We start from the raw sequence: 22,335 nt of genomic DNA on the forward strand, positions 1-22,335 counted from the left end.
ATCTATGTGTACTTAAAACTATGGACTCAATCCCACTTAAGCTGAAAAACTCTAGTTTCACATATAACCAAAAAATTTTATTTGCAGAATATATACTTACCTGATCTAGGCTTCAAGCCAAAAGGACCATGTGAAAAACCATCGGTTCTATCATATTCCTAAAAAAAAAGAAAAGAAATAAAACCACTTTTCTTTTAAAATAACCAAGGTAGTTATTCATATCCATTTCAATTTTAGAAGTATTTGTTTCCATAATTAGTGGAGTACAGAAAAGCAAAATGCATTTCAATTCAAATTGATACATTTCACTTTTAAAAGGTCTACAAATATTTGCTAATTGATCTGACTACATAAGCTTTTAAATACTTCTCTCTCATAGTATAAGTAAAAATTACTGAATTATATAAAATAAACAGGTACTGGGGGTGCCTGGGTGGCTCAGTCAGTTAGGCATCTGCCTTCAGCTAGGGTCATGATCCCAGGGTCCTGGGATGGAGCCCCACATCTGGCTCCCTGCTCAGCAGGGAGCTGCTTCTCCCTCTGTCCCTCCCCTCTGCTTGTGCTCTCTCTCTTACTCTCTTTCGCTCTTTCTCTCAAATAAATAAATAAAATCTTAAAAAAAAAACAATAAATAGTTTTGTTTTTTTTTTTTTAATGAAGAACCAGATTAAAGCCTCCACAAAGTGAAATACGTTTCAGTGAAAAAATAAGTGAAATTAGCAACATTCACTCAGTATCTACTATGGGCTTGACATTTAGTAGATAAAATGAGGCAAACCTGCACATTCATACTGATAGGGGGTGAAAGGTGATACTAATAAATGATAAATTATCATCTATTTGAATACATTGTTTTGAAGTGCTTTCACATAGTGGTGTGCTGTGGAAAGAAATAGTATATTTTAAAAATCTAGGGGAAAAAATTACAAAATTAGAAAGCTTAGGCTAACTTTTGAGCAAAACATTTAATTTCTCAGGGCTCTTGGGTGGCTTAGTCGGTTAGGCACCTGCCTTCGGCTCAGGTCATGATCAGGGTCCTGGGATCAAGCCCTGCATTGGGCTCCCTGCTTGCTCAGTGGGGATCCTGTTTCTCCCTCTCCCTCTGCCCCCCTGCTTGTGCTCTCTTTCTATCTCAAATAAATGAATAAAATCTTTAAAAAAATTTAATTTCTGGGACTATTTCTTCATATTTAAGATGGGGTGTTTGTGTGAACATTAACTAAGATAATGAAAAGAAAGCACTTTAGAAATTGTACAGTGATAAGAAAACATAATTTCAGTCATACGTTATTTAATATTTGCAATAACTGTGAAGCAGCTAAAGTCTGAGCCTCAGTCATTTGTCTACCATTTATTGACTGGGATCTTTGGGAAAGGCTACCAATCTCTTTAGCTATAAAATCATGATAATACCCAACTCATGGGACAACTTTAGGTTCAAATGTACAGGCAAGCACTTTGTTAATAGTATAGTACTAGGAGTGCCTGGGTGGCTCAGTCGGTTAAGTGTCTGACTCTTGATTTCAGCTCAGGTCTTGATCTCAGGGTCAGGAGTTCAGGCCCTGCATTGGGTTCTAAGCTGGGCATGGAACCTACTTAAAATAAAAAAACAAAAAAAAACAGTATAGTACTATACTAGTGGTGCCTGGCTGGCTCAGTCAGTAGAGCATGTGACTCTTGATCTCAGGGTCATAAGTTCAAGCCCCACGTTGTGTGAAGCCTACTTAAATATTTTTTTAATTTTTTAAAAATAATACTATATTGTTTTTACCATTTTCTTTCACAGGTGAAATGGAAGTAATCAGAATTTTGTTGATTCTCTAAATCTTCTGTTGATTAACATGTTATATGCAGTTCAAGTTGAATGTTAGTTGAGCCACCAAAACACATGCTCATCACCCTATCCATCCACAAGCTCACAGTTTGTCTTCATTATTTTGAATAAAGTATTATAAATTCCCCAAAATTTCACTTACCCAAATGTAAGCAAAATGTATTATAAAAGCAATATAATTTATTTAAGAAAACTGGCAGTAATACTCTCCCCATGAGCACAGATCATAAAATCATAAGGCAACTAGGGAACTAGTCACTGATATGCTTACATTTATTATAACTGAAAGTAAAAGAAAGGATTAACAAGAGCATGTGATAAAGACTAATTTTAGGATATTCTAACTTAAATTACTTTCTAAAAGAACACAAGCCATTTTACTTGCCATATAAATAATTTAGAAACATGTTTATAAAGCTAATATCCAAATCCATTTAAAAGTTTTGTAATGCAACTCACCCAAAACAAAAGACAAATGATCTTGGCTTTTAAAAAAAAATTGACACCACCTATATAAAATGAAATACTATCTATGTAATTAACCAAAGTTAGATAATGAATATGGATGATCCAAACATTTAGACAAAGTTCTGAATTCACCAATTCACCAAGTGAATATATAATCATTTATTTACTAATGCCAAAACACTTTTAGAATACTGAATAAGGTAATATGAAGTAGAAATGATAGTGCTCCAATTTTTTTTAAATTTATCTCTTGTAAAGCAATGGGTTTAACTAAGTTAGAAGAATTGATCACTCAAGCCACCAGAATATTTGGGTGAGATCTCACAAATGCTAACTTTCATCCACCCCTTCTCCCTATGCTCCCCCTTAGGTTTAAGATGCCAGGAAATGTGTACCCTCCTGTCGATAGGAACAACCCACCGCAGGGAAGTTTCTCGTGGAAAAAGGAAGTTTCTCTTGCATTGCTTTCAGGCCTAACTGGTTACGAGAAAAACCAAAGGCCATTGCACAATGCTGACGTACTTCTTTCAAATTTAAAATTGCAAAGCTGTTCTTATCATTTATTTCAAAATATAGATGAATTATGCAACATAAGAATTTTATAAGGTGAAGTCTTCTCTATGCTCTATAGGCATTTTCCAGTAAGTAATTCAGGTGATATTATTATTATGAATATTTGTACAAAAGATGGTGGTCTTAGAATTTTTTATAGGCTAGGTTTGTACGAATTCACCTACTGTGGATTGTTTAATAAGGGTGAATAAATTATATTGTTTAAAAGAAAAAGAAAGATGATATTAGAGAGAAGAGACAAGGAAGAAACCTATGTAATCATATATAAAAACAGAATTTGTACCTCAGATGATACCGGAGATTGTGGTGACATATTAGCATTATCACTGTCTTGCTAAAATATAAAAATAAAAAGATGAAAGATGAAATTAAAATACAAATGATGATTTAGACATGTAAAAGAAAAACTGAAAATTGTTTTGATCAACTGATAAAGGAAGAATCTGGAAAACACCATCAACCACCTTGCCAGTCAAAGTGTGGTCTGTGAGAACCAACAGCATCAGCACCCTCTTGGAGCCTGTGAGAAGTGCAGAATCTCAGGCCAACCCTAGACCTGCTGAACCAGACTCAATATTTCAATAAGATCCCCAGGTGATTGATTCATAAGCACTTTAAGGTATCAGAAGTACTATCTATCCACATCAAATATTCCTATAAATCTATTTCCTTTAAATAACAAAAATGAAAAGAATCTTTCCATAGTTCTTAGAAGAGATCCATATGTAGGATTAATTACTGATGGGAAATGCCAACAAGATGCTACAATCTGAAAGAGGTACATGGAGGCATACAAAAATTCCATCACCCCAAGTAAGAATGTTTTATGTGGAAAATTATGTGTATCTAATATAGACGTAGAAGTAATTACAAAGAACTTAACTGCATAAAGTATTAAATGATCAATGTTTTTTGAATGACTACTACCAACCAAATACAAAAATCTTCACATTTAACCTTGAATATGCATACCACATAGGACATTTATTCATTATTCAACAAAAGATTATGGACTGCCTACTATAGGTCAGACAAGGTGCTAGACAGTGGGAATATTAAAATGTAGTAAAATATCATCCACTCAAGGATCTCTCGGTCTAGGGGGAAAAGAGATTCATTTGTACAGGTAATACAACCTTCTCAGTACCGTGACAGAGCTATGCGCGGCATATTATGAGGCACAGGTAAGGAGCACTTGGGGAAATGGCAGGGGTGGTGGAGAAAGGCGAATTTCCTGAGAAAGTGAAAAACTGAGCAGGTGTTTACCAGAAAGAGAAGGAAGGGAACAACATTCCAAGATGTCCGAAAGGACAAGGACGAAGGCACAGAAGCAAAAATGAAAGAAAACCTTTGAGCAGTCCACATTGCTGGAGAATACAGTGAAAGAAAGAGAAAGCAAGACACGTCATGAGCTGAGGCTGATGTGCTAAAGCAGAGGCCTGATCAGGAAGGACCAAGAATTTACCTTCCAAGTGACAGGGACACGGTGAAGCTTTGCCTGAGCCCATTTTTGTGTTCTTTGGTGCAATCATTAGGGCTGCAGGAAGGAAAACGGACTAGAGAAAGGGAAAAGAACAAGGATGCTATTGCGGTAATACAGGCAAAAAATGCTAAGGGCCTCTGCCAGAGCAGAGAAAGCAGAAACGCAGGTGGGAAATGTATTCAAAATATTTCAGTATCAGAAAGAAAAAGTAGGTCTTTGGTAACTGATTAGATATTAAGGCAGGCAGGACCAAAGTGGATATAAAATACAAAGGGGCAGGAACAATGATAGTCAAGCTGCACCTCTAGCTCAGGGTTCAACAAACATTTTCCATGTGATGCCATTTCCTAAAATTAAAGTTTTCAGAAGCCCTGCCAAGTACTCAACATCAAATTAACTACCAATCCCTCCAATCAAAAAGATACAAAGCTTAAGTATTTATGGTGATGATACCGTTATCATTTTAAAAATGCTAGGCTGCTGCATAATTTAAAATGGTGAGATAAGGGTGCCTGGGTGGCTCAGTTGGTTAAGTGTCTGCCTTCGGCTCAGGTTCTGATCCCAGGGTCCTGGGATCAAGCCCTGCATCGGGCTCCCTGCTTAGTGGGTAGTCTGCTTCTCCCTCTGCCTCTACCTGCTGCTCCCCCTGCTTGTGCTGTCAAATAAATAAATAAATAAAATCTTTTTTTAAAAATACATAAATAATAAAATGGCAAGATAGAGAAATTTATAATAACGCACAAACTGTAGCAATTTAATTTCAAATGTTAAAACAGTACACAAAATTTGTAGAAAACGATTAATAAATTCCAGAAGAATCTCAACTGACCACGAGGTTGATTTAGGAAGACAAAAGATGAGAAAATGTAAAAGACAAATGTTAATAAAATTCTAAAACTGAACTACTAGAAATTCTGTCAAAATAAAGGATACATGGAAATTACATAATTAATAATTATGTAATATATGTAATATATTACATATGTAATATACACATTATGTAATAATATTACATAATTAATAATTAATAATTGCATGATGATGGTCGGTTTTTATTATTGGAAAAAACCCATGCCTTAAATCACTAACCAAGAAACTGACAGAGGTATTACATTTTACTCTGAATGAGCCAACTACATATGAAAAGTAAACATTTTAAATAATTGTTACAATTACCCTCTTTTCTCACCTCATCGTTTTCATTGCCACTTGAACTCTTCCTTGATGATTTATACTGAAAAATATTTAAAACACACAGTTTATTTTTCTTTGTACATATGAGTTCTCTACCAGTAAATTATATGTGACATTTATTCATATTTTGGTACTTTTATTAAATTATCTGACACTAACTTTAATTACATAACAGTTTAAACAGTCCTACCACTTACTAATAGCTAACATATACAGTGCTTTCATGTGCAAGGCATCTTTCTATATATCTGTTAACATTTCCTTACTGAGCCAGTCCACTTCCCATTCATTCAGGTTTTCTATCTGAAGGTTGTCTTAAGCTCTGCATTTTTCTTAATCCACTATATCCAAAACATCATTGTCAATTCTTTCTGTAATGTCTCTCTGAAGAACCTAGGCCCCCACTACCTCACACCTAGTGAGTAATTTCACCATTCAAAAATGCCATCTATTGTTAAGAAACCTACTGATTTCAGATAAGAAAAACCATTATGTTAGGTATATATATGGACTATACAATAACAGTAATAGTGATAATAGCTAATACTTACATAAGTGTTTACTATACACCAGGCACTGACAAAAGTGTGTTACATGTATCAACCCACTTAATCGTCCTAACAAAGCTAAAGTAAATACTATTATCTGCATTTTATACTGAGGCACCAAGGTCATATGCTTAAAATAAAAAATGCTAGTATGTGAAAAAGCGCTTGTTTTTAGAATCCAGAATCAAAGAAATACAGTGTGACAATCACTAGAGTTCTTATTGTAAAGTCCTCTAGGGTTCTTATTCCTAAATCCTCCTCACCACAAATAATCCTGCAAATCAGTGGCAGATTAACACACTCATAACACTACTTGCAACTCATGACTCCCCTATTGAAAAACCTACATTCAAATTATGTTCAATTTTTCTTTACCTGGCATTCAAAGTTCTATTTAATGGCCTTTACTTATATAGCTTTATATTCCATAACTCTTGGAAAACTAGATAATCTACCTGATAGCTCAACCACAGACTGGGAGGCAAGCAGTATTAGGGATTACGAATACCAGACCTAAATTCCTTCATTGTCTCTCCAGTGATTTATGACAACTATCACTAATCTACCAGGGTGCTCTTTCCAGCTGACCCCAGACATAGTCTCAATATGTTTGCAACCCAATGTTCCAGATAGCCACTGAATGGAGTTGGTCTGTAGGAAAAAACCTACGTGCCATCCCTAGGCATGATGCTTGCTGACAATATGTATTCTTGGTTCTATTCTACTTCAATAAAAGAGTGACATTTGTACGGCAGACCCTAGGACCTGCAGATGGCATTAGTCATAACAGTAAAGGAGAAGAAACTCATGGACGTCAAAACAAAGAAGCTGCCAAGTTGAATACTGTTGCAGGATCTCACCCCTAAAGGCACTGTTGGAGTGTTTCAAAGAGGTTACTACCAGTATTACAAGTCAGTCTGTCAATGTAAAGAAAGGGAACATCACTGGGGTTTCTATGTTGCTGGCACCTTAGGTGCTTTTCAACTACTGCCTATCATACAAGGAATTAAAAAATAAACAGCTGGGGCGCCTGGGTGGCACAGTGGTTAAGCGTCTGCCTTCGGCTCAGGGCGTGATCCCAGCGTTATGGGATCGAGCCCCACGTCAGGCTCCTCCGCTGGGAGCCTGCTTCTTCCTCTCCCACTCCCCCTGCTTGTGTTCCCTCTCTCGCTGGCTGTCTCTATCTCTGTCAAATAAATAAATAAAATCTTTAAAAAAAAAAAACTTAAAAAATAAAAAAATAAACAGCTACACATGTACCACTGAAGAGGGCCCAGTGTGGAGGGCTCAGTCTGCATTCCTGACCATCACCTTCTTTGTCATCCCTGGTATTTGCTGAATCCTTTCTTATTTCAACTGAGAATTAATACCTGATAAAAAATGACTGGTACAAAAACAAAACAAAAGAAGGACATTTGATTCCTTAAATGTATATTCTGTGGCAAGTGTTATTCTCATAACCACTTCACATTATCAAGTAATTCGGTAGTTTTAAGAATCCTGTAAAAGAAGATACTATTAGAGTCATTTGAGGATAGAAAAAAATTAAGCTCAGCAAGGTTAGGTGATTTGTCAAAGTCACACAGTTAGTCAATATCCAAGTTAAAAACTGGAACCAAAGTGTTTTGATCCGAGAAGCCAAGGCTCTTAACCACTATGCTATACTACCATGTCTAATTCCTGAATGATTAGAAGTTTGCCAGGAATAAAAGGGGCTTGTGGGCATTCTCAGAAGAAGGAAAACACAAAGGAATAAAAAAGCTCAGCCTATGCAAAAAACAAAGGGTAGCAGTATGGTGGGGTGCCTGGGTGACACAGTCGATGAAGCATCAAACTCTTGGTTTTGGCTCAAGTCATATCTCAAGGTTGTGAGACTGAGGGGCGCCTGGGTGGCACAGCGGTTGGGCGTCTGCCTTTGGCTCGGGGCGTGATCCCGGTGCTGTGAGATCGAGCCCCACATGAGGCTCCTCCCCTATGGGCCTGCTTCTTCCTCTCCCACTCCCCCTGCTTGTGTTCCCTCTCTCGCTGGCTGTCTCTATCCTGTCGAATAAATAAATAAAATCTTTAAAAAAAAAAAAAAAATCAAGGTTGTGAGACTGAGGCCCCCACTGGGCTCCACACTCAGTGGGGAGTCTGCTTGAGATTCCTCTCTCCCTCTTCCTCTGCCCCTCCCCACCCATGCTCTCTCTCTCACTCTCTCTCTCTAAAAATAAATAAATAAATAAATAAATAAATAAATAAATAAATAAATAAATCTTTTAAAAATAATAGCAGTATGGCTAGTGAGGAGAGTGAATTGTGACAGGTAATAAAACTTAGAGAAGTAGGTGAGCATGGTGTCTGTAGTTTTTTGAGAGTCCAAACTTTGGGGCACCTGGGTGGCTCAGTTGGTTGGGCGACTGACTTCGGCTCAGGTCATGATCCTGGAGTTCCAGGATTGAGTCCCACATCGGGCTCCCTGCTCAGTGGGGAGTCTGCTTCTCCCTCTTGACCTCCCCCTTCTCATGTTATCTCTCTCTCTTAAAATAAAAAAATAAAATTAAAAAAATTTTTTTAAGAAGTCCCAACTTTGTGTTACTGGTCATAGAGAGCCAAGAAAAAAATTTAAACCAGGGATTTCTCTAAGGACTGTGAAACTACAGAAAGGGGAGCAAATTAAGTTATTGCAATTGCATAGACAAGAAAGAATGAGGGTTCCAACAAAAGCAAGGGCAGTAGAGATGGAGAAGAAACGGTGAATTGGAGAAAGAACATATAATTAACATCCTGGTAATCAATTAGGTGAGAAGAATGAGAGAAGGAAAGATCCAGGAGGACTGAAGTATAGAGCACAGACAACCGGAGAGATACTGCTACTATTAACTCGAATAAAGAACAGAGAGGAGAAGCAAGTTCCACGGGGGAGAGGAGCAGGAGGGAGAGATATATCAAATTTGAAATATATGTAGGACATCCAGAAAATTAGAAACACAGGTCTGGAGACCAGGAAAAAAGCTATGGGATGTAAATTTAGACCCGCCAGAAGAGGAGACATCTGGAGTCATAAAAGCTTCAGAGAGAGTTTTTAGGGTGATGATAAGAGGATGAGGCCCTAAGAGCAAGCAGAAGCAAAGTCACAAGAGAAGTTAAACAAGAACATCCAAAGGACACAGAAGAACCAAGGAAGAAAAATGAGATAGAAACCAAGAAAGGAGTTTCAAGAAGAGAGACGTGGCAGCCATCACTGTCAAATTCTTAGGTACATGTTAAGCTCTAGGTAAGGGGCTATTTCAATGGAGAAATGGAAGCAGAAGCCAGACTGTGGTGGGTTAAGGAGTGATCAGAAACTGGAGATACAGAAATGGTAAGTCTGGCCATAAAAGAAAAGAGACAAGGCAACAGCTGCAAGGGGACTTGGGGATAACTGCAGAGGTCTGAGCCCATGTATAGATGGAAAGTAAAGAGATGGAAAGAATGTAGAAGAGTGAATAACTGATAAAGGAAGAAAACAGTGTAATGAGGTCAAGAACATAGATAATGAGACTTGTATTACTATTACTCAACTACACTTCTAATTAAAAATATTCATTATATATGAAAACTTAGAAAGGAACTCCTTAGTTTGCACTACTGCACAGATTTAAAGGTCCTAACACCCAAAACCTAATATACGCATAGATTGAGAATATTCTATAAGTCCAACTTTTATTGAATCAATTCAGCTGTCCTCAATTAGTATTAGTCTGAATAACTAAAGTTTACTATATCTAAATTCAAATAATATAGTAAAGACCTGTTTACAAACCAGAGAAACAAAAAAGGTCAATTCACTTCTGAAGCTTATTTTAATTTCACAGGAGAGACAATAACTTGTGCACAAACTCTCAGAACAAAACAAATCAGGTTATTTCACAAACCCAGCTGACTTCCCTATTCCAGTATAAAATTAATCATGATCAGAGAAAATACATAAAAATATTTTCCTTGGCGTTAGCCTTTAAATGAAGATATACTGTATTTATGAAATCAGATATGTATTTTAAGGGTCATTATAATGTTTTATCATAACAGGAATAAGATAAATTTGAAGACAAATATATATGGCATTTCAATAAATCAAATAATCCTTAAAACTAATATGGTATAGTTATTCTAATGCTTTTTAATTTTCTTGTTTAGAAATCAATCATCAAATGCATTTAGAAATCCATGTATTATTATTTTTAGAAGAAATTAAAGTTACTAATTTATATTAAACATAATTTATCAAAAAATTAGATGTTCATTTTTGTCGTGTATCTTATTAAAAGTATTAATACATTTCTGTAAAATGTAAAACATATATGCCTTTTTGTAAAAGATTTTTAATAAAGTAATGTATTTCCTGAAATACCTTTACTTTGAAAAATGCAGTGACTTTATTTTGGCAATGAGGACATTATTTTATTTAGTAGAGTAGTAACCTACACAAAAGTGGTCTGGGAAGAGTTAGTGTAACACTCCTACAGTGATTTACTTACTCATATAATCTGACCCAATTTATCCTCTTGCTCACATAATCTGGCCAATATGTTGAAACCTTTTTTACTTAGTTTCAGAGGCTTACCTGAAAAACATTACTATCCAAAATCAGTCTTGGCAACTGAGAAATAATAAATAAAGACACCCACATACACAAAGATACACACAAACACTTTCAATAAATATACTGAATAACAACAACGCCATTAATAATTTACCATGGAACACAGAGAAATCTTGTGGCTCAATCATTTACATGTGTTAGGATAAAGTTGCACAGAAGCTCCATGTTTCTTAACACCACAAAGTGAATGGGGCTATCACTGAGTGAGCTTGGTGATATCTGGATATAAATCTCTAAGGCAGTATATTTTTGTGTTTAATCAACTCTAAATCCAGATTAAGTTCAGTAATATAGCCTATGAATAACCCTTTTGATTCTTGGGAGATGGGTGATTAAGTAAGAGAAATTTTATTTTTGAAATAAAGACACTTCATAGGTATCAGTAAGGTCTTAAGCAAGAAAATACTGGCGATTCTAAAAAATGGTTTTGACTTAGAGAATAGTATCTCAGGTTTATATCTATTTTTTTTTTAACATTTTGGGAGGGGGGGGGGAACTGTTGCCATTCAATTTTTTTCAGTGTCCTAACACTGACATCTTCTGACTATTGAGGAGAACTACATTATCTCCTTAAAATACTTCCCAATGACGGGGCCCCTGGGTGGCTCAGTCGTTTAGCGCCTGCCTTCGGCTCAGGGCGTGATCCCGGCTCAGGGCGTGATCCCGGCCTTCTGGGATCAAGCCCCACATTGGGCTCCTCCCCTGGGAGCCTGCTTCTTCCTCTCCCACTCCCCCTGCTTGTCTCTCTCTCACTGGCTGTCTTTGTGTCAAATAAATAAATCAAATCTTTAAAAAAAAAAAAAAATTTCCCAATGACTAAAGCTTAACTTTGTACCCACTTTATTAAAAGCATGGAAGAAATTAACATTTGTTGAATGATGATAATGTAATGGACATTTCAAAGATTACCTCCTTTGATCTCTTATCGACTTATAAAATAGAAGTATTATAGGAGATATGTTTAAGCCTTAAAAAATAAAATATTTAACAAATGCTATTAAGTCAAAGAACTATTTTTTTTTTAAGATTTTATTTATTTATTTGACAGAGAGAGACACAGCAAGAGAGGAAACACCAGCAGGGGGAGTGGGAGAGGGAGAAGCAGGCTTCCCACTGAGCAGGGAGCCAGATGCAGGGCTCGATCCCAGGACCCCAGGATCATGACCTGAGCCGAAGGCAGATGCTTAACGCCTGAGCCACCCAGGCGCCCCCAAAGAACTATTTTTTAAAGGCTCACTGAGGTTTCTATTAAGACTTTATTGAGAAGTTCACTTGGGTTACTGTAAAGTATTTTTAAAAACAATAAAACTGTATTGATCTGAAAGTTTTCGTTTGATATTAGGCTATCCACAGTAGATAAACATGCAGTGTAGCATAGGCTCTGGGTTCAAATCTTGGCTCAGCTGCTTATTAGCTAAGTGATGTCAACCATATTACTTAGCCTCTCTGTGCCTTAATCTCCCCATCTGTAAAATAGGAATGATAATTGTACTTACTTCATAGGGTTGTTATGAATATTAAATGAGTTGATATTTGTGAAGTACTTAGTGTCCAGCACTTAGTAAGTGCTACGCAAGTATTCTGATAAACTGTCAGAATTCAGATGCTTTTACTTTACTAGATCAAATAAATATCAAAATCTCTTCCATTAGTAAGAAAAACTAAAATTTCCTCCACATCATCACTCATTCATCCAGTTTTATCTACTAGCAAATTTTATTGACTGCCTTTGTTCAAGGTCCTATAAACTGAAAGAGGAGATTCTGAAATAAATATCAGAATGTAACTATAGGGGCGCCTGGGTGGCACAGCGGTTAAGCGTCTGCCTTCGGCTCAGGGCGTGGTCCCGGTGCTGTGAGATCGAGCCCCACATCAGGCTTCTCCGCTATGAGCCTGCTTCTTCCTCTCCCACTCCCCCTGCTTGTGTTCCCTCTCTGGCTGGCTGTCTCTATCTCTGTCAAATAAATAAATAAAATCTTTATAAAAAAAAAAAAGAATGTAACTATAACTGCAGATCTGTAAAGACTTGGGATAAACAGACTTTCACCATTACTGACCACAGTTCTGCTTAGAATGTCCTCGTTTTTTTTTCCCTATGTCTTTTATTTCTTCATTATCTCTCATACTGACCAGGTAACATGAAGCTCAATAAAAGGATCCAGTAATTACTTGCAGAAGGATGAAACTTATCACAGACTTGCTACAACACATAACATTCTTGTTCTGGTCACATGATACTACTTCCAAATAGGTTATATTCCCATATAAGGAAATAGATCAATGTGTACAGATAACCACTTCTGCCAAATACAGAAAAACATGAAATATGATCCTATCTGTTAGTGATATAAACTTCAAACTACCTATAATTTAGCATAGAACTATGTATTTACATAAAATTATTATTATCATTATTATTATTAGATAAAAATTAGGCTTTGGGAAACAAAAAGGTGCACAAAAAGAGAATTTGGTATTCATGGGGCAGGAAGCTTGTCTGCACTGTTCATTTGAGTCAGGAATTCCAATAATGGATTCTGACTAGTACTGAAGATTATGCTAATTCCACTGGTATCTACAAACATAGCAACCTTAACCACAAATGAATAATACTACAATATTTACAAAGGCATACACAGTAAAATTTCATTAAAACCCTGTTAACTAGAAATTTGGGATGATTCAAATAGTCTAAGCTTTTAATTTAACTAAGATAAAAAAACCATCTTAAGAAATCTACTAAGTTAGCAAGAAGAAAAATTGGGGGAGAAACACTTCCAAGCATTTCTAGAGCCATGTAAATAGCATTTATTGAGACAGAAGCAGTTAAATGCTAATTGCAAATACATGTGAACTATATAGTGAAACAAATCTACTGAGAGACCTTTTCTAGGCAATTCTTTTAAAACATAACTATATATTGCTACAACTAGCAGTATAAGCAAACATTCATCTTTCATGTCAAGTATCTGGTAAATCACAACATTAATCTACAATGTCATTCTTAATTGTTCTGAATTACTGATATTTTATATATTTAACTGGATCATATTATCTATACCCATGCATGTGGGAAACGAAGAAAAAATAACACATTTACTATAGGTAACTAGAGCTATAATCTACCTTATTAACACAAAACTTATAAAATCAAAACTAAAAATTACAAAGTAAGTTTTGCAATTTAATAAAGTACCTTGAAATATTCTTTTCTAAGCTGTTTGCTCCGCCTCCTTTCTTCATTCTGCCAGATTATAGGTTGAGATTCTGGCCACTGCTGTTCATCTATTTGATCCTTCTGATTTTCTAAGGGCTGTAATGAGACAATTTCTTTTAACTAAATAAATGAGAACAAAATATTAGATATAATAGGAATTCATTTTCCTCTTACCTGCCATGTGAGGGGTGATAACGGTGAATTAACTTCATCTGCTGAGACACTACAAAATTAAAGATGGCTTAATATGTTAAAAAATTTAGAATTACCCTTAGGAATTTATTATGAACAATATAAAGTTGTCTCTTTTTTTTTAATACCAGAAATCTAAAGAATTTACCCATGTCTATGATTTGAACTAATAACATAAAGTCGACAAAAACATATTTAAGTTCCCAATCACTTCTATTCCTTTAAAAAACATCAAAAGGAGTTTATTTAATATCATCCTATGCAAAGGACTACTCAAAGGACTTTTTAGAGGCCAAAAGAAATGTAATACCTAGACATACAGTGAAAAAACAGAATGTGTATTACATTAAATCATTACAAAAAACAAATACAAACCTAATAATTTTATACAAACTTATTTTGTTTAAATGCCAAAGAGATTAGGGGAGTAATTCCTTTTCGACTATTGAATTACAGATTATGAAACTCTAACCCTTCATTCTGACACACAGGGGCTATGGTAGAAATTCTTTTCATCTGTTTTTGTCAGGAAAAGTAGACCACACATTTTATCATTAGGTAAGAAGTTCCTCTGGCAAAAATACACAGACAAAATGCCCACAAGAGCTGTTATTATTCAACACTGTTGTAGAACTTCTCTACTGCACAGTAAGAAAAGAACATTTAAAAATTAAAGAGAAAGAAACAAATTTTCAAAGTTTATGGAAGACATGATTATCCAAGGGGGAAAAAATCTATTATTATTAATAAAGACAGTTACCAATTGTAAAAAATATACAAAAGTTAATAGCTTTCTCATATATCAATTATAACAAGCTATAAAATATATTAGGAAAAAAATTCGTTCATAAAAGGAAGGAAAAGCAAAAATACTAGGAACAAACTTAACTTAGACATGCACAAGACCTACATGAAAAAAATTACCCATGTTGGGGCACCTGAGTGGCTCAATCAGTTAAGCATCCAACTCTTGATTTTGGCTCAGGTCATGAACTTGGGGGTGTGAGATCGAACCCTCAATGCTGAGCATGGAGCCTGCTTGGGATTCTCTCCCTCTCTCTCTCTCTCTCTCTCTCTCTCTCTCTGCCACCAACCCTGTTTCCCAACCCCCATTCATGCTCTCTCTCTCTCAAAAAAACAAAACAAAACATAACAAAACAAAAAGCAAACTACCAAATGTCTAGTAAGGAAATTGAGTAACTGGAAAGTTCTTAGAAAGACTAAATATTATAGGTATAACTGCTTCAAATTAATTGACAGCAGAAATAAACTAATAAAAAAAACAAAGTATTTTGGGGCTTGTCTTGGAAATTTGATAAAAGAATTTCAAAGTTAATTTGGAAGAATAAATGATTAAGAAAAGTTATATAATAAAGGGGACTTTCCTACTAGGAAATTGCATATATTCTATTAAAGTAATTAACTACTACTAGATCCAGAATTTATAGATTTTTCCAGTGGAAGACAAGTACGGGACCACAAATATAACAACTTACGATTTAAAAAATGAAATTTACAATCATCATAGGAATGATAGGTTATATAGCAAATAGTGTTGAGACAACTGATTAACCAATTACAAAACAGACATAGAAAGAAAGAAAAACAGAGGGTGAGGAGGACAGGGAGTGAGAAAAAGGAGGAGAGAGGGTGCAAAAGAGGAAGAAAAAAACTAAATACCTTACCTCGTATCAAATACCAAAATTAATGACTAAAAGATCTGAATATGAATAAAGATGAAATCACATAGTATATGAAAAATATGGACAGTAAGTTTTTAAATGTTGGGGCAGAGGGGGTATATGGAAGAAACAATTAAACTAAATATTGACAAAATACACAAAATATAAGAATTAGACTTTGTGTCTGGCCAAGATAGAATAACAGTGATCAGATTTATAACCTGGCAGAAAACACTAAAAGAACAAACAAAATATATATAACTCTGCTTTCCAAGACACTGAGTATCAGGCAAGAAAAAAAGTCATTTTATCCCTTACGATGGGTAACAAACAAGGTAAACCCCGTAACTGCATCAGGTTGCTGCAGGAAAAGAGTTTCCAGGCTTCTAGCCCAGAGAGGAGGAACCAAAGTAAGACTGAGGGGGCTCCCTGTATTGAGGAGACAAAGCTGGGAGCCAGGGTGAAAAAAATGGATGGAATTAACAGAACAAAGTAATAGAGAAAAAAACAATGCACACAGAAAGAATTTAAAAGTTCTACAGAAGCATTCTTAAGATTTTCAACAGAGTACTGAGCCCTGATCATATGTATGAGAAAACTACACTAGGCAAAAGAATGAATTGCCAGAAAGATTACACAGAATAATTCCCACCCAGAGAGGACTATGAGTAAATAATACCAGTTCCCATCAGCCAGACTGGAAAAGCATATAGTTCATGGGGCATCAGCTATAGTATTAAGAAAAGTCTTGCTCCAGTAGGGGGCCAAATATGGTCCCACAGTAAATGCCACCTGATTCCACATAACAAGTCATAAAACCAAGTCCCTGAAATATCAAACTGTCGCCAAGTAATTTTAACCACATCCTAGAACAAAGTTCAAGAATATTTATAATAGGGGCGCCTGGGTAGCGCAGTCGTTAAGCATCTGCCTTCGGCTCAGGGCGTAATCCCAGCGTTCTGGGATCGAGCCCCGCATCAGGCTTCTCCACTGGGAGCCTGCTTCTTCCTCTCCCACTCCCCCTGCTTGTGTTCCCTCTCTCGCTGTCTGTCTGTCTCTGTCAAATAAATAAATAAAATCTTTAAACAACAAAAAAAACACTTCCCCTTTAAAAAAAATATATTTATAATAATACTGTAAAATCCAGCATCCAAGAAGGTCAAGTTCACAATGTCCAGCATTCAATCAAAAATTCAATCAGGTAATGTTCAGGAAGCTAGAGGAAAAGGCTAAACATGTTAAGTACAGACCCAACAGACATAAAATAGATAAAAATCAAATTTCAAGAGATGAAAAGTACAACATCTGAAATTAAAAATAAACTGGATGGGATTGACGGTAGATTGGACATTTAGTAGAGGGGTGCCTGGCTGGCGCAGTTGGTACAGCATGAGACTCTTGATCTCAGGGTTGTAAGTTTGAGTCCCACTTTGGGTATGGAGATTACTTAAAAACAAAATTTTTTAAAAAGTGATTAGTGAACATAAAGACTTAGTAAAAGAACTATCAAAAATCAAACATAGAGGGGGCCTGGGTGGCTCAGTGAGTTAAGTATCTGCCTTCAGCTGAGGTCATGATCCTGGGGTCCTGCTACTCCCTCTCCTACTCCCCCTGCTTGTGCTCTTTCTCTGTCAAATAAATAAAAATCTTTAAAACATTTAAAAAGAAAAATCAAACACAGCAAGAAAAATATTTAAGAGGACTGAACAGAACGTCAGCAATTGGTGGGAAACTTCAAGTAGCCTAATATAAATATAATTGGGGTTCCAGAAGAATAGGTCAGGGGACAGAAAAGATATTTGAAGAAATAAGGGCCCCAAATTTTCAAATTTCATGAAAACAATAAAACCACAAATTTGAGAAGCTCAAAGAACTCCAAGCAAAAGAAAAATGAGGAAAACTACACCAAGATACATGATAATCAAATTACTTAAAAACAAATAATAAGTAGAAAATGTAAACAGCAGCCAGAGAGAAAAGACACATTAGGTCCTATGAAACAAACATTGACAACAGAATTTTCATTAAAACGCACACACACACACACAATCCAGAGGACAGTGGAAAAAACTCTTTAAGGTACCGAAAGAAAACAAAAATGTCAACCTAGAATTTTGTATCAGCAAAGATAGCTTTCAAAAATGAAGGTGAAACAAAGACTTTCTCATACAGAAGCTGAAAGGATTGAAAACCAGTGGCCCAGTAATAAAAGTAGGGTTAAAGTTTCTCTTTCAGGTAGAAAGAAAATTATACATGGAAATACAGAGCTACACGAAGGAATGCAGCAGAGATGGTAACTAAGGGAGGAAAGATAAAAGACATTATTCTGATTATTTAAATCTCTTTAAAGAAATAATTGACTCTTTAAAGCAAAAATAATAGCAATGTATTATGGGGTTTATAACATGTATCTAAGTAAAACATACAGCAACACCACCACAGAAGCCAAAAGGGAAGAAACAGAAGTATACTGCTGTAAAGTTATGCAATATATGAAATGGCATAATAGCACTTGAAAGTAGACTGCAATAAGCTAAACACTATATTTTTTAAATTTTATTTATGTATTTTTGTCAGAGAGAGAGAGAAACAGTGAGCAAGCACAAAAGCAGGGGGAGCAGCAGGCAGAGGGAGAAGCAGGCTCCCCGCTGAGCAGGGAGCCTGATGTGGGGCTGATCCCAGGACCCTGGGATCATGACCTGAGCCAAAGGCAGACACTTAACCGACTAAGCCACCCAGGCATCCCAGTTAAACACTATACGTTAAACCCTAAAATAATCACTAATGTACGATAACAAAAAATTATAGCTAATAAGCCATAAACAGGAATTTTAAAATAAAATTAAAAAGAGGAAAGATGGCTATAAAGAATAGATAAGACAAAAACACAGAAGAAGATGGTAGATTTAAATCCATTAATATCAATAATTCCATTAAATATAAACAAAATTAACACTGCCATTAAAAGATTGTCAGATTAAATAAAAAAGGAAGGTGCTACCATATGCTAAAGACAAGAAACCCACTTTCTCCACAAAAACACAAGTAGGTTAAAAATAAAAGGATGGAGAAAGATGTATCTATCATGTTAACACTAATCAAAAGAAAGCTGAGATGACTACACAATATCAGAAAAGTAGACTTCAAACAATAGTACCAGAAATATAAAAAATGTCATTTCAAAATGACAAAGGTATAAATTCACCAAGAGGACACTACAGTCCTAAACATTTATGTATCTAACACAGAATATATGAATATATGAAGGAAAAATGATAGAACTTCAAAGCCAAATCCCCAATTAGTCCTGGAGATTTCAATAGTCTTTTCTTAATAACTGAAAAAACCGACATTGTAGTGTGCTAAGGGGGTGGTGTGGCCGCAAAGACAAACAGTAAACAAATAAAGAAGTATATACTCAGAATGCCAAATGTTAAAAAAAAGTATAAATTTAGACTGTCAGAGGGTATTAAGTTCTTTGGAGAAAAATAAAACAAGGTATGGGATAAAGGACAAAGAAGTGGGGGAGGCATGCTCTTTTATTTAAGTTGCCCAGGGAACCCCTTGCTGATGAAGTGAAATTTGAGCAGAAACCTGACCCCAAGTGAATAAGCCATGTGGTTATCTGGGGGGAAATCATTCCAGGCAGAGGCAAAGTCTTGAGGGCGCAGGAAATGCCCGGTGTATTGAGATTCAACAAGGAGGCCAGTATAGCTACAGAGGAACTAACCAAGCAGGACCGGGAAGACCCAGGCAAGAGAGGAAGACAGGAGGGAGCCAAATAATGCAGAGGTTTGTAAGTCCTTAAAGGACTCTAGTTTTTATTCCAAATGCGATGGGCAGTATTAGAGAATTATGAAGAGTGACATGATCTGACTTACGTTTCAAAAAATACCAATCTGATGCTTTTTTGAAAAACAGACTAAAGGAAAGCAAGGGCAGGAGACCTGTTGGGAGGCTATTTTAATAACTGAAGTTAAGAGATGGGTAGAGCTGAAATAAGTCAGTCAGAGAAAGACAAATACATGATTTCACTTGTATGTGAAATTTAAGAAACAAAACAGATGAACATAGGGGAAGGGAAGGAAAAATAAAACAAGAGGAAAACAGAGAGGGAGGCAAACCATAAGAAACTGTTAATATCAGAGACCAAACTGAGGGTTGCTGGAGAGGAGGTGGGGGGGGGGGGATGGACTACTAGGGTGATGGGTATTAAGCAGGGCACTTGTGATGAGCACTGCGTGTTGTACGGAAGTGATGAATCAATAAATTCTACTCCTGAAACCAATATTACACCACCTGTTAAGTAACTTGAATTTAAATAAAAACTTAGAAGAAAAAAAGAGTAAAAATAATAAAAATAAACAATAAAAATAAAATTTTAAAAAATTTTAAAAAGACATGGCAAGGGCTAGGGTGGTAGGCGTGGAGGTGGTAAGACGTCATCAGATTCGGGGTATATTTTGTAGACAGAGTCAACAAGATTTGCTAATGGATTAGATACGGCATGTGAAAGAAAGTGACATGTTAAGGCTGACTGAGGTTTTTGAGCTGAGCAACTCTAAGGATGAGTTGACATTTTCTGAAATGGGAAAAATACAGGAAAAGCAAATTAAGAGGTACAACAAGTGATTAAGAGTGTGGTTTTGGAAAGATAAGTTTCATATGCCTATTATATATCCAAGTGGAGGTGCTGAGTAGGCAACAGGTTATACAACTTTGTGGTGTATATATATGTACACACATGCACGTGCAAATATTCATGCACACAGACAGAAAAAGGGTCTAAAGGGAAAAATACCAAAATACTATGACTTATTATCTCTGGAGAGTGAGATAATAAGTGATATTTGTTTGTTTATTTTTTTGTGTGTTTGCTAAATTTTACAATTTTTCAACAATAAAGCTACATTACTGTTTCTAGAGAAAAAATAGAGTGATTGTTTTGAAAATGAGAAAAGTAGAAGTAATAGTTATATGACAGAGAGGCCAGGATTAGATATCACACTTTTGAGGTTTGGGCAATTAGGTCTTTCTCAAGAGAATATTAGGAACCTGGGGAAGAAGCTCAAGATGGGAATGAAAGGAAGTGAGGGGGGGAAAGTAGTAACACAAACTTTAAGGAGAGCAAATATATAAGATAACAGAATCAGTATTCAAAAAGGGAGGGAGTGGGTTATATCCAATTATTGAAATTTGAGTAGAGGAATGTTTGTAGACTTGAGTATAAAAAGTCATCCTTACACTTGAACTGAATTCTGAAAGACTAAGTGAAAAAAAAGAAGGGCAATCCCAGTAGAGAAACCAGGATATAGAACACAGAGATGTGAAACCATGATAGAATAAAGAAAAAAAGTACTGTTCCTAACAGCAAAAGGTGCCAGTGGAAGAGTGCATGATAATGTTTAAGGTAGGCAGAAACTCACTTCAATCTTATGGGTGAAATTAAGCATTTTCAGCTTTATCCTGAAGTGATAAAGAACCTGTAGAAGATAATAAATGGCAGTCACACAGTTAGACGGTTTTAGAACCATCACTCATATCAGTGCAGAAGACAAACTTAAAGGTAGACAAAAGTGAAGAATGGAGATATGTCTGGGGACTGTTGCAGTAATCCAGGAGGAAAAGAATGGGACCTAAACCAACACGACTGTGCTAAGAATGGAGAAGTTGAGAGAGATGCAAGTAATGTTAAGAAGCTATAATTTTCCGGGCACCCAGGCGGCTTAGTCAGTTAAGCTTTTGCCTTCAGTTCGTCATGATCTCAGGCTTTCTGCTCTGTGGGAAGTCCGCTTCTCCCTCTCACTCTCCCTCTGTGCGCTCTCTTTCTCTCTCAAATAAATAAATAAAATCTTTTTAAAAAATTAAAACAGGGGCGCCTGGGTGGCACAGCGGTTGGGCGTCTGCCTTCGGCTCAGGGCGTGATCCCGGTGATCTGGGATCGAGCCCCACATCAGGCTCTTCTGCTATGAGCCTGCTTCTTCCTCTCCCACTCCCCCTGCTTGTGTTCCCTCTCTCGCTGGCTGTCTCTATCTCTGTCGAATAAATAATAAAATCTTTAAAAAAAAAAATTAAAACAAAAATAAAAAAGAAACTATAATTTTCTGTGACTGACTAGATTGGGAGGGGTACATAAGAGAGAAAAGTTTCCGATGATTTCAAAGTTGCTGACTTAGGTGACTGCACATTCACTCAGGCAAACTATATAGGAGAAGAAATAAATTTGGGAAAAAATAAGTTCAGTTTAGACTGTGAGGTATCCAGGAAAAGATATCAGTGGGATGTGTGAATCTCAAGGAAGCAAAATGTTCTTGTTACCATATGTTAAGACTTGGGGTTCTGGAACCAGACAACCTGGGCTTGAATCTTCACTGTACCACTTACTAGCTGCGTGACAAATTATGGTAATTTCTGAGCCTCGGTTTTCTCCCTTACAAAAGGGGGTACCAACAGAAACAACTGTATAGAGTTATTATGAGGATTAAATGAGATAAGACCCACTCACAACAGTTTGCATAAA

General features: G+C 36.1%; 1 protein-coding gene and 1 non-coding gene across 3 annotated transcripts in view; both read right to left on the reverse strand.

Moving 5' to 3' along the window:
* LRCH2 (leucine rich repeats and calponin homology domain containing 2) overlaps positions 1 to 22,335 on the reverse strand; it is a 108,692-nt gene that overhangs the window by 25,048 nt on the left and 61,309 nt on the right. The window contains exons 13-17 of one of the 2 annotated variants that reach the window (XM_026478858.4): positions 14,116 to 14,164; positions 13,921 to 14,037; positions 5,548 to 5,592; positions 3,159 to 3,209; positions 101 to 158 (exon numbers count right to left, since the gene is read on the reverse strand). In XM_026478858.4, coding sequence (XP_026334643.1) covers positions 101 to 158; positions 3,159 to 3,209; positions 5,548 to 5,592; positions 13,921 to 14,037; positions 14,116 to 14,164 — 320 coding nt within the window. The remainder of the gene's footprint in view (positions 1 to 100; positions 159 to 3,158; positions 3,210 to 5,547; positions 5,593 to 13,920; positions 14,038 to 14,115; positions 14,165 to 22,335) is intronic. The other variant, XM_026478860.4, reaches the window with a different exon arrangement.
* Positions 2,690 to 2,818, reverse strand: LOC113241299 (small nucleolar RNA SNORA35). Its single transcript, XR_003311521.1, has one exon. It is a non-coding gene; the product is annotated as a small nucleolar RNA SNORA35 (small nucleolar RNA).

This window comes from Ursus arctos, chromosome X (assembly GCF_023065955.2).
Source record: "Ursus arctos isolate Adak ecotype North America chromosome X, UrsArc2.0, whole genome shotgun sequence".
NCBI classification, from domain to species: Eukaryota; Metazoa; Chordata; class Mammalia; order Carnivora; family Ursidae; genus Ursus; species Ursus arctos.